The sequence below is a fragment of the Paralichthys olivaceus genome, chromosome 9 (genome assembly GCF_024713975.1).
Source record: "Paralichthys olivaceus isolate ysfri-2021 chromosome 9, ASM2471397v2, whole genome shotgun sequence".
NCBI classification, from domain to species: domain Eukaryota; kingdom Metazoa; phylum Chordata; class Actinopteri; order Pleuronectiformes; family Paralichthyidae; genus Paralichthys; species Paralichthys olivaceus.
This window is the reverse complement of record NC_091101.1, coordinates 17,650,213-17,663,071: the sequence shown is the minus strand read 5'-3', so window position 1 is coordinate 17,663,071 and position 12,859 is coordinate 17,650,213. Positions and strand designations below refer to the sequence as shown.

At 40.6% G+C, this 12,859-nt stretch overlaps 2 protein-coding genes across 2 annotated transcripts; both read left to right on the top strand.

Moving 5' to 3' along the window:
- Positions 1 to 424: 424 nt before the first annotated feature.
- On the top strand, positions 425 to 4,180 carry cdx4 (caudal type homeobox 4). The gene is made up of 3 exons (XM_020085200.2): positions 425 to 1,191; positions 2,376 to 2,521; positions 3,468 to 4,180. Exons 1-3 carry the CDS (start codon positions 759 to 761, stop codon positions 3,693 to 3,695), a joined length of 807 nt encoding a protein of 268 aa, XP_019940759.1. The 5' UTR covers positions 425 to 758; the 3' UTR covers positions 3,696 to 4,180.
- Positions 4,181 to 5,186: 1,006 nt separating this feature from the next.
- Positions 5,187 to 11,505, top strand: chic1 (cysteine-rich hydrophobic domain 1). The gene is made up of 6 exons (XM_020084947.2): positions 5,187 to 5,342; positions 7,370 to 7,424; positions 8,394 to 8,549; positions 8,926 to 8,982; positions 9,429 to 9,488; positions 10,076 to 11,505. The coding sequence occupies exons 1-6, from the start codon at positions 5,197 to 5,199 to the stop codon at positions 10,124 to 10,126; spliced, it is 525 nt and encodes a 174-aa protein (XP_019940506.1). The 5' UTR covers positions 5,187 to 5,196; the 3' UTR covers positions 10,127 to 11,505.
- The last annotated feature ends 1,354 nt before the right edge of the window (positions 11,506 to 12,859 follow it).

Sequence of the window (12,859 nt, the reverse complement as noted above, 5' to 3'; positions counted from 1 at the left end):
GACCTTGAGGTGTGAACACGGAATACTAAAGCTGCGGCTCGCTCCCAGAAAGAAAGTCGCTCATACTTTGCACCTCGTTTGCAAGTGAATATCTTAAATCAAACCGCGATTCAGTGTGAAGTGTGGTTGGAAATTCTCACAGTGACAGGTCTGTGACTCACTGGATGTACGCGGCAACTGTCCAGCTATAATCTGTTATTAAGCTCAAACAGAATTTATTGTCCAAAGAAAGTGAATGAAGCCCTAGATAATAAAAGTATCTGTGCACAATTACGCACAGGCCTTTTTGCTGGATGCATTAGTGCACGCGTGTCCTCGGGCTTTCTGCCGGGCCCTGAAGCTTGTGCAGCTGATTGGCTGTGGTGTTAATTTATTCATGGTGAAACCGAGCTCGTGTTCAGGATAGGCCCACTGTCGACTGATGACTCGCCACAGGACAGGCGAAGGGGACAGCTGGGCCGGCCGCACCGGTCACTCTCATTTGAATGCAAAGCTCGAAGAGTTGAGGAGCGAGCTGACGTCAGGCTGGTCCGAGTATACCTTTACCATCTTGTCAACAGAGACACATCATGTCAGACTGAGGACAGACTGGAACTATTCGCCGCATTTCTCTTGAGGAACCTCTTTGGACTATAAAAGAAACACAGGATTGATTTTTTTTTTTTTTTTACAGTTTTTGGGCAATAATGTCGCCTTAAAACAGGCCTCATCCCCCCCCTCTGCTGCTTTCACTCATTTAATAGTTTTTTGTTCAAAACATGTATGTGGGATACCTACTGGATAAAGAAACCGGCATGTATCACCAAGGCCCAGTGAGAAGATCCAGCATCAATCTGCCTCCACAGAACTTTGTTTCCACTCCACAATATCCCGACTTTACCGGATATCATCATGTGCCAAACATGGATACGCACGCACAGTCCGCGGGGAGTTGGGGACCTACTTATGGGGCCCCGAGAGAGGACTGGGGCGCGTATAGTCTAGGACCACCTAATACAATTCCTACACCCATGAACAACTCCTCTCCCGGACCGGTCCCTTACTGCTCCTCTGAGTACAGTCACATGCATCCTCCAGGATCTGCGGTGTTACCGCCGCCGCCGGACGTTAATGTTGCACAACTGTCTCCTGATAGAGAAAGACGCAATTCGTACCAGTGGATGAGTAAAACTGCGCAATCTTCTTCTACAGGTGAGTTCAACATCATAGACAATTGTGTTAAAATAATGTTATTTAATGAGGGTGGTGCACTTGGCTCAGTCTCGCATGAAGAGCTTTGGGTTTTTGTGCGTAAAAGTTATGTGTCTCCTCGGTTCCCAATTGGTTTTACGCACAGTTCTTGTTGATAATTATTGCCCCCATCATTTTAATAGTTCCTTGTCACTTAAAAAGAAAATTACTATCCAATTAATTCAATTACAGATACGAGGTGAGCGTCAGTGGGATAAATTAAATGTTGGTAAAATGTCAAAAGTTGAAAGAGGTGAAGAATTCGTTGCAAACTCAAAGAACAGGAGTATGTGTCTGATCGCACTGGTTCCATTTAGGTTTATAAAGTGTTAACAGGATTATATTCTATCATATCCGTCATATCCAGGCGGCGGCCTTTGCTTTCAACACCTCTTCACTTTGATATGCACCAACCTCTCTTCCTCTGTGAGGTGTTATACTGCCGGAAAGAGTGACGGTTTTCACAGCTACACGGCCTCAAACGCGGAGTAATAAATTACTGGAGGTCTTCACAGTGCAACATCACAGACATTGTGCCAGAAATAATAAAAACAGTTTCAAAACGAATAATATCAAATTAGAGGCCCTAGAATAAAACAGCCCTAATTTACCCCAACATGAATTCATTAATAATAATTCCGGCTCTGCAGTTCATGGTAGAAAAACACGTTTCATCAATGTTTTGGTAAGATGAGTCACAGTCAAAGATTTGTTTTCTGACATGCAAACATAGAAACTAGACACACACTTTCACACAAGTCTATTAAATAGTAAAACAGGTCAAACTGTTGCAATATAACCAAGGTGTTGTCTGGAGGTGTTTTACGCAGAATGAAAGCCTCTTCTCTTATCTGCTGCATCTCTTGTTTCTTTCTAACTTGTCAGTGGGTCTGACTCGTGGCTGTTTGAAATTCAGTCTTCTACAACTGTCATCAAAGAGACATCAGAAAGCTCCATTTGCGTATCTGCAGATAAAGCAGAGATGTGGAGCAAGAGACGCAGCCAATAAAGATGCATTGCGCAGATAGGCCGGTCCTGGCATGCAGCCTCCTGTGTGTAAATCTTCCAGTTGAAATCCTCGGCTGCCTTCCTTTAGAAAACCCTTCCCATGTTGTCTTTTTAATTCTGTGTTTTGTTTCTTTCAGGTAAAACAAGAACGAAGGAGAAGTACAGGGTGGTGTACACAGACCACCAGAGGCTGGAGCTGGAGAAGGAGTTTCATTTCAACAGATACATCACCATCAGGAGGAAATCTGAACTGGCTGTCAACCTCGGCCTGTCGGAAAGACAGGTATGTCTAAATACTTCTGACCAACTGTTTAAATACTTCGTTTTCATTCCAGAAAGATGTGATAAATATTTAAATATATATCCAATTATTGGCTATACAGCCCATGATATGTGCGTTCATTTAGAGACACCATATTAAAACGAAGGCTTCTTTTCACACGTGTAACTTTATAAAAGTGGAGCCTAAAAACACACATCAATATTATCACCCAGCTATTTCGTTTATATGTTGACGTAAATACATTTTACCTTAATCTTAACCACTGGTATAGTGTCTTAAGTTATTGAACAAATATATAAATGATATGTTTGATTATTAAATCACCACAAACAAATATATAATTACAGGTTTTCTGAAATTTAAAAAATTGTATTAAATAATTGTGGCTTTATATTTTCAATTATTTCTTAACCACTCTATTTAATAGCTGATAGAAAATGGGGAACTATATTCAGTATGCTATATGTTTTGTCATTATTGTTAGTGGGTAGTTTCTCCTGTTAACATTAAGATAGTGATGTTATTCTAATTTAATAAATCATTCTCAGTTTTCTGAGAATAAGATTGCTAAGCTAAAATGTATATTTAATGTTCAGTGTTGATATCAGTTAGCTTGTTTATTTCTTTCCTCTATTTAGTAATTTATAGGTTTTTTTATCTACTTCATTTTCGTAGAAAAGAATTCAGCAAGGTTGCTCACATTAATGTAATGTCTACTTTGTGTTAATTATAAATAGTTTGAATTACAATTTCAATCTTATTGGTGCTTTTGACTTGCATGGATAACAAACAATATAGTTTTAGAATTTAAAATATAGTCCTAGCTTTAAAGGCTGTAATGTTCACTGTTGTTTATCCTTTTTTTTACCAAGAGTATTACATGTATAAGAGGTTTTTATTTTATTTGATTAAAATAATTGAATTTTGTTTCGTTGTGTGTTTCCAGGTGAAAATCTGGTTCCAGAACCGCAGAGCCAAGGAGAGGAAGATGATCAAGAAGAAGTTGGGTCAGTCTGACGGCAGCGGGGGGTCCGTGCACAGTGACCCGGGCTCGGTGAGCCCTCTGCCGGTGCCGGGATCCCTCAGCCCCACGGACATGAGCTCCCTGTACCCTCCTCAGATGAACACCTTGCCATCGATCAGGAATATACAGCAAGTGACTGTGACTCAGTGAAGAGTTCACCCTCTGGACCATGATACCAAACTGAGCACTCCGACACGCTGACAGGACACTTGATCTGAACTCCTGACGCACAAAGCTGTGGATGAAAACACACGTGATTTATAGCAACAAATGCTGGAGGCTCTTCAAATATGGCTTTTTATAGAATAGTTCTAATAATGTGGGGATTTGAAAAAAAAACGTAAAAAAACCGACGTGTTTTAAACTTAAAAGCTTTAAATTGTTTTGTGAGTTATTAAAATATAAGATATGATTTTTCTTTTGTATGTGACGAAGTGTTTGTGAATAAAAGAGTTGAGGGACCTTTCAAAGGAAGATTTAAAGTGGATTGTGTGGAGCTCATGTCACTGGACAAACTGCTCTGACCTGACAAATCATTCACATGTTTCTCAGCACAGCTGTATCCACATGTACAGAGCAGGTGAACGTTTCATGGCAACTTTCAAAATGTAAATAAAATGCTTTTCTTTTTTGCAGTGGGTCTACACCTGTCATTTTTTTACATTTGGGGGATTTTTTCTTGGTCACATTTACGTAAAGGGTTATTTGTATATATCCGATCAATAAGGGATTTAATACCAAACACACAGAGCTTAAAATCAATCATTTTCATCGGTTGATGCTGAAAACAATACACATGCAACTGTTGTGACCAGAGAATTGTTTACAAATGTAAGACAAGTAAAGCACCTCAGGATTATAAGGCATCATCTCAAGGTAGCCACATTGGTCAATTGGATTTTCATATTGATATACACCTGAAGAAATAGAATTTAAACATAACCTTTGTGTTTGGGAAAAAATCTGGATCTGCAGCTAAATTATTTTCCAAAGGACATACAAGAGGCCTTCTTATTAATCCAATGCATCTACTTTTCTGATTGGAAATATTCAAAGTTCTCATCCAAATCTCAAACAAGAAGCACACTGTGGCTATAGTTCACACTCAGTGGATTGTTGCCAGCTCTGTCTGAGGTTGCCAGACTTTGTACACTTTAAAACCAATAAACCGTAAAGCAGTCCATAGATGAAGTAGTTGTATTCAAGCTAATTTAACTCATTAGATTCAATAGTTTTAAAGAAACCACATGAAGACTAATAGCACAAGCAGTGATCTAATGTTTGTTTTAGTTAGGCCCATGACTTCATAAGAGCAGATGAAGAATTCAGGTAAATAAATGAATGAAAGCTCGTGTTTTGAGGTCAGTGTCATCTGTGACATGTTGTCAGCAGCTTCTTCTGGTTGAATCCATAACCTGATCACTTAAAACAAGTCGTCAGTGGAGCATTTATCTTTATAAATATCATGTTGAAGGTAAATGTGTCACGTTTCCTCCTGATTCCTCTAATTGATGAACTTTTAATATAATTCTCTGCTCGGCTTCACGTGAACGCAACACGGGCGACGCTCGCTCTCCTCCAACTCCCGCTCCGCGCTCCCGCTCCAGCGACCGTGCGCGCCCCCCCACCCCCCACCCCCACCCCAGACGTCATGAGCGCATCACTCCCCAACATGGCGGACTTTGATACCATTTACGAGTTGGAAGACGACGAGGATGAGCGCGTAGCGAGCGAGGAGCTGCTGCCCAGATACTGTCCGGAGCCCGTGGTGATGCGAGGGGCCGGACACATCACAGTGTAAGCGGGGCCGCGTTTCTGTCTGTCCCCGGGGGTCGCTTTGTCACCGTTAGCCGCTGGTTAGCCCGCTGCTAGCCTGCGAGCTAACGCAAATCACAACAGCTGACGGGTTTCTCCATTTGTTGCTGGGACACCGAGAGGAACAGTTCCGCTGCCGAATAATGTGACGAGATAAACTAAGGCCAGCAGAGCTGTGTCCCCATGGTAACCACGATACCATGGTAGTCTAGCAACCGGTAGTCGTTGGTAGGCAAGTTTACATGTGATGCAGCGACAGCCCGAAGTCTGACTGACATGTTGTCACCGAGCAGAGTGTCACTAGGTTTACATCTGTATTCACCGCTTCTGATTGTTCTTCAGGTTTAGTTTTCACTTCTGTTTAACGCTACTTTACATTTTATTTCACAGAGAAACTTTCTGCTCCTCTCATCTCACTGTTGACAGCTGACCAGTCAGTGAGTGGATTCACTGATCGGATTGTCAGATTCGCTTTGATTACAGTCTCTCTTTTGTTTTTCATGTGTCAATTCACATTAAATAGTGGACGCTCGTTTGTCAGATATATTAAAATTGTGGACTTTGAGTCAAACACAGCTGGAGATCTGAATACGTCATGTTTGACTCTGCAAAGTTGTTTCGTGTCATTGTCTAAATAACAGCAATAGAGAAACCAACCATTAGTTAATTGGTAAATTATATAGTTTTCAGTTGCAACTGATGGTCTCAGAAGTTAAAAGTCAGAGATATGAATTGGTAGGACGTCCATCAATTGACCTTTGAAACCTCTGGGAAAATGTGTAAAGGTTGATGTCAACATTGTCAGATCTCTCTTCACTTTCATAATAACATTAACTCAATTCAACTCTAGGTCTCTGCCGTCTTTGCCAGTCTTGCATGTGGATGTTTTATTCGTGGCCGCTCTCATGGGTTTTGTTATTATTGAGCTTTGTCTAATCAAGTCATGTTAAAATAAACAGTTTTTAGTGAAGTTAAATACAAGGGAAATTATTATTAGAGGGTGAATTCAACATAACAGATGTGTCCAATGAGAACTTCTGTCTTGTTTCCAATTCTTCAACTTTCCATTTAACCCAAAGAAATGGTTCCTCAGGTTCACATGATGATGTTAACACATCTGCAGATGTAGAATATTTTGCAAACTGTTAATTAAAAGATTAAAAAAATTAAAAAAAGTAAACCTAACCATTATTTGATGTATCCACCATTTGCCTTTAAAATGGAACCAGTTTTCTAAAGTTAAGGGGATTTTTTTGTCAAGGTGCTTTGCAGGAAGTTTGTTAAAGCATCTTGGAGAATTTTCTGCTTCGTCATATGATCCCAGACTGACTCCACAACGTTGGGATCAGGGCTCTGTGATGGCCAGACCATCTGTCACTGAACTCCTTGTTCTTGGCTCTGATGATACTGTCGTTTCAAATGGCTCTGTCTGTGTGTCTGGGCTTGTTGTCATGCTGCTGAATGAATTTGGGAGCAATCAGACACTGACATTGTACGAGGAGATGTTGAAATAGGAATCTAAAGCGTCTTAAGCTTTTACACAGTACTGCAAATAAACTGATGACACCACATGTCAAATGTGAAATGAATAAATGATGATTTAAATGTGAGGATTATAAGTTAATTGATTGTAATCACATCTGCATCGCTCTCTATCGTCCTATTTATGGTTGGGATGTGAATAATTGATGTTTGAAGTGATTTTAATGTTTGAAGATGATTAATTATTTAACTGCTTTGTTGGTATTATGATCACACTTACTTACCTTGACTGATTTAATGTGTTCACATGAAGAACCACAGTAGAAATAAGCCTTTTCTGTGCCATTATTTTGTGTGATTTAATGCACCCAACAGCATGATGTGTCTCATCATGCAATCAAACAATATATTGCTGCTCTTGCTGGGGATTACTTTAGTTCTCATTACATTTATAGTAAAAGCACATTTTCTGCATTTGAATTTATTTCATTTATTAATTGAATTCCTTTGTTCTTTCTTCTTCTCAGGTTTGGACTGAGCAACAGATTTGACACAGAATTTCCCTCTGTTCTCACGGGAAAGGTACTGCTGCTTTTTAGTTTTCTTGCATGTCGGTCTCGCAGGCTGCTTTCTGTTCAATTCCAAGTGGGAAGAATTAAGCAATTAAAACCACAGTGATCCTTTTGTTCTTTTGGGCCTTTAACAGCCCCAACTTCCCCAAACCTCCCCATTCAAACCTCTCCAAGTGGGTCTGATCTGACGGAGATGCATTTCAAGCAGCGCACCACAGCTGCATAGAAAAGAGCCTGAATGTGCTGCTGTCCAGCTCTGTAAATGAGTAAGCTGTCTATGGGGCTCAGTTGACGGCGACCCCAGTGTTTTGAAGGGTCCAACTCCAGGTGATAAAATAATGAAATGAAGACTCCGCCGGAAAGCTTCCTGGGTCAGACACAGAAACACAAAAAGGCTGCAGGGGTAAGAGCTGGCTGAGGGAAGTGTGGGCCCATAAAAAGTACCTTCAGTATTGTGACCCAGGGTGACGTGATGGATGAGACCACAATTATGATGATTGAAGGGTGCAGATCAGGCCCTGCTGGGCTTTATTCTGAGGTCTTGGGCTGTTTGCAAAGAGACCTTTGCATCCTGTCATAAAAGATTACGACCCCTGTTTTATGGCGTACAGACTCAGCGTGGAATGAGCATCCATTCAAGTTGTTTGACCGTCGCTGCCACAGGCACTGAGCTTATCTCTCCTTTGAATCCCTCCTTGCCTTGAACAGACTAGAGCTCGGTTAGCCAGTCAGAGCCATTGCATTCAGAGATCTCATCTCATCTCTGGACAACATCTGCAAATATCTACCTGTTGCCTTTCTCAGGCTCTTTGATCTTTGCGCTCAGGTTTTCTACTGAGAAAGTAGGAATCTTTCATGTCATCACCAACAACAACAACAACACTTATCTGACCCTCGGCGTTGTAAAATGTTTGCTTCATGCCTAAATTCTCTGATTAAAAAGGAACTGTTAGTTTCATAAATTCTCTTTTTTTTCTAGGTAGCACCAGAGGAATTTAAAACCAGTATCAGCAGGGTGAACGCTTGTCTGAAGAAGAACCTGCCTGTGAATGTGAAGTGGCTTCTCTGCGGCTGCCTGTGTTGTTGCTGTACAGTGGGCTGCAGTCTATGGCCCGTCATCTGCCTCAACAAGAGAGTGAGTCCCACACCGCCCGTGACGAGACTCGGACATTTTAACTCTCCCTTACATCAGCAGTGATTACTCAGGGGCTGTTGTAGCAATTCAACCGCATTGGTCTAAGTGTAGAGGGTAATAACAACTCGTGTTCAATTAGTGGCTCTGTGTAGAAATGATGCATTGCGCTACACAGCTCCTGCCCAGCTCAAGTGTGTGTCATTTAAAGGTGGCGTTACCCACCACACCGAATTACTGGCAACAAAGTGGAAATTACTAGCTGGTAAAACTTCAGTCCATAAATCCTAACGCTGGTGCTGTTTACTCTTACATGTTAAAGTGCAAACATGACCAAGTTAAGTTTTCCGCTTGTGTTAACGTTTTTTCCCTCCAACAGACAAGGAGGTCGATTCAGAAGTTGTTAGAGTGGGAAAATAACCGATTATACCACAAGGTAAGAGAGACGACAAATTACACATTAGCACCTGTGGTAAAGTGCTTAATTGTCTGTCAGTGTGCAGTCAAGTATCATCATGATGGATAATGACCATTCGTCTGCTTCAAAAACTCTTGAGCCGCAGCAGTCCCTCAAAGCTGTTTGCCTTAGATTTGGTGCACGGGGTCTGAGAGGACAGTGAGGTCAACTCTAAAATGCGGTGTTAATTTTGTTTTGTCTCGCAGCAACAAATTACTGCTAGTAGCTGTGCACAGGCATAAAGGAAACTCTTCAGGGTGTCTGGCCACCATTTGACCCCGGTGAGACCAGACAGCCCCTGCTCCCAAATTCCCCCGACACTGAAGGGGAGATTTCAGACAGATTTTCCTTTGTGTGTGTGTGTTTGTGTGTGATTGTGTGCGCGTGAGATGTTCATTCATTGTGCCTGTGGCTTCTCTCATCAGCTGGGTCTGCACTGGAAGCTCAGTAAAAGAAAATGTGAAAGCAGTAACATGATGGAATATGTAAGTACCCTGTCCCAACAATCAGATGTAAATGACTGCATTACTACATAACTTGACAGTTAAGGGCTTTATCGGCGCATTAATTTATTACTAATTTATTAGTGGATAATTGTTTTTTCCATAAAAAGAAGAAAATTTAAAAATCCAAATTGTGTTTTCCTACAGAGCAAAGTGTGTGTTGAATCTTGTTGACACTTGTCTGTGTCTTCTACATCTGTCTTTTTCATCCTGAGATATTCTTTCCTGGTTGGTTTTATTTGCGCCCGTGGCTTGTTAGAAATGTCGTCCATGTGCTCATCGTGAATTTTCTGCATGGGCTCACTTGGACATTTTACTTGGGGACCAGAAGGAAAAGTTCAGTGAAATGTCCGGAGCAACAGACTCTGACATTTACGTTCCCACATACAGTCCTTTCAGAAGATTTCAGGAAAATGTGCATGTGTGGTGCATGTCTGAAAGCAAGCAGCTTCAGTCTGTGTGATTAATCCAGATTATCAGTCAGTGTTTTGTAAATTGATTTATTGATTAATAGTCTGCTGTAGTTGTCACAGTTGTATTTTGACATCTTGCATTTTTTCTCTCTGTAGGTGATTCTTATAGAATTCTTACCCAAATATCCTATATTCCGACCGGACTGAGCGGCTGTTATCAGACTGGACGTGTGGCCCTTGAATCTCATCCGTAGTGCCTTGTATATACAGTATGTTGGAGTTCAGGGTCTGCACCGATGTTTCCGTGGCGACCCGTACATCTCCCAGTACCTTGTACGTTTGCAACACTGTCACTTTGCTTTAGAGCAGATTTTGCACATTTCCCGACAGAACTAGATTTGTCCCCTTCTGTTGCACTCAGATGTGTTTTTTTTTTTTTGTTACAAGTGACAAAACAAGTGAAATCTTTCAAAAAGTGCATTTACCCCAAAGAACCATCAGCCTGTATCCCATATATTATATCAGTAATCCCTTGCAAAGAATGTGATGCCTCCACCTTCCTTGACTACCCTTGCCTTATGTATAATTGTTTGAACATGTAACAGGAGGAAGGTTTTGGATAATTCAAGTCTGTAGATTCAAACGCTGTTTGTTGGGTTTCCTCTCTTTGAATCCGGTTCTTTGCAAGTCGATGGGATGGGTTGAAATTGCCTGACGTGCGGTGTACGTCATCACCCAGTGTTTTCTTTACACATAATTCTCTGTCCATGGGAACTAGCTCGTAGAAGAACTTGATCTGTATTTACAATGTTAGGATAAGATGTACAGTCAGTGGTATTCCATTGTTTACATAAGTAAAAAAGTTACTTAGCTACTTAGTTTCTTTGCCAATATATTGTTGTATCATAGTTTTGACGAATGAAAGATGTCTATGTACCTTTCTAGTTTTTATGGACCTGTTTACCTTGTAAGCCATATAGTTACAGTGATGCCAGAGTTAGACTGATTATTGCACTTGAACGCAGCAGAAAGTCAGGATATGAGATTATACTTCATCCTGAATACTCCAATAACAAGAGCTGCGCTTGTTCCTGTGTGGATTCTTGCCAATGAAGATGTCATTTGATGACTCATCATCTCTTAAAGCTGGAGAAGCATCCGCAGCTCCCTGACGTGCAGAAGAAGGAAAATGATTTTAACTAACTTTAAATTTATTTTTTCAATTTAACCCAACATTGCATTGAGTTTTTATAGTTTTGTACTCCTCCCCGTGCTGTGTTTGGTCCTCCTAATGTGTTGAGAAGCACATGCATCAACAGTACATGGTGTTTTGAGCAGATGGTCCTTTGTTCCAGTCACTCTGTCCAGTGTTAGTATTATTTTTCTGACTCTCAGTGGAGACGTTGCTGTATTGCGTTGTATTAGAGTGCCTCTGGATTCGTTGGTGAAACGCAGAGATGTGCAGGTGGAACTCTGCTCTCTTGTATTTCAAATCCTCCTCATATTGTCCCTGTTACAATTCTTGTAAATGTTTGTCTTGATGACTTGATCCGTATGGAGAGAGAAAAATAAATTGTCAATTTTGATTTTTCTTCGCTGTCACCCTTTTTCACTTGTATCTGTCGTCACACTCGGTGAATGTGTCGTCTCAGTAAATACTAATCATTACTAACCTCTCCTACCTCTCCTCTCCAGCAGCCCACTGCCCCACCACCAGAAATGTGGCTATTTGTCATGTTTAACAAGGTGTTGCATCGTTAAATTTAACAAGACAGCCGGCAATTACCCACATTTGTAAAAGTCAGGAACGCTGTTACCGTAATCTGCTGCTGATTTCTAATGTTGTGCATCAATGGTCACAGTGTAGAAAATACTGAATCTCGTTTCTACTGTATCTCACCACAACCCCCGAATACCGAGCTGGTGGGTTTAACTGGGGCTGTTTTATGGTCCTTTGTTTTTTTGTTCTCTCATTCACAATCTGTTCCTGTTGAGAGGTTTTTACTGCAGTAATTTGATCCACCAATGTTCTAACGTTTTAAACTCGAGTTACTGCCAGTTTTACTAAATGTAGGATAGCATCTTTAATTGTGGTGCAGTTTAAATAAGCGTTAACCACAAAGTGTAATTAATCAAGCAGTTCATTCCTTTAGTAATTTCATTTTCTGTGCCAAAAATACTTTATAGTGAATTTGAATGTATTGAAGTGATAATTTAAGAACACATAAGTCCATGTAATTTATTTGACCATGGTTAGTTGTCTTTTTGATTTTAAATAGAAAGAACGTGATTATCTTATATTACAGAATAAAGGACACTCACAGGTATTGGACCTCAGTGCCTCCAAAATATTACATATTTCTGCACAATGTACAAAATCATTTTTTGCTGATAATATTTTTCTGGTTTTACTCTGTTTGGAATTTTGAGTGTAAGACTTAACCCTGCACCAGAGTATTTGTGCATCATTGTATGCGAGTATTGAACATTTCCACCACTAGCTACTCATCACTATGTAGATTGTCTCTCTCTCTGTTTGACTTTCTATGTACTTTCTACATGTTCTGTGTGCTAGTTGTACTGGTCTCTGTGTTTAAACATGAAGATATTCACATGTGTGAACTGCACATGCTACACACATACATCAGTCATTGGTCTGAACCACTTTGACTTATTTGGCACAGAAGACTTTCTTCATTTTGAAAACTCGTGTTTGTGCTTCTTTAACTTCAGGTGTACATATCACGGCTTCTGTGCAATAATGTAATTTTGGAAAAAAGTCATTTTGTAAGTTTCTCAGTAAAATTGGTCAGTTGGAGCCTGGGTCATTCTGCACAGTTTGTGTCCACCAGGGGTCACTGTACAGATTATTGGACACTTCTGATTGTGGTAAATCACCATTTGTACTCATCCTGCATTTTACTGTAAATGTTACGTTCC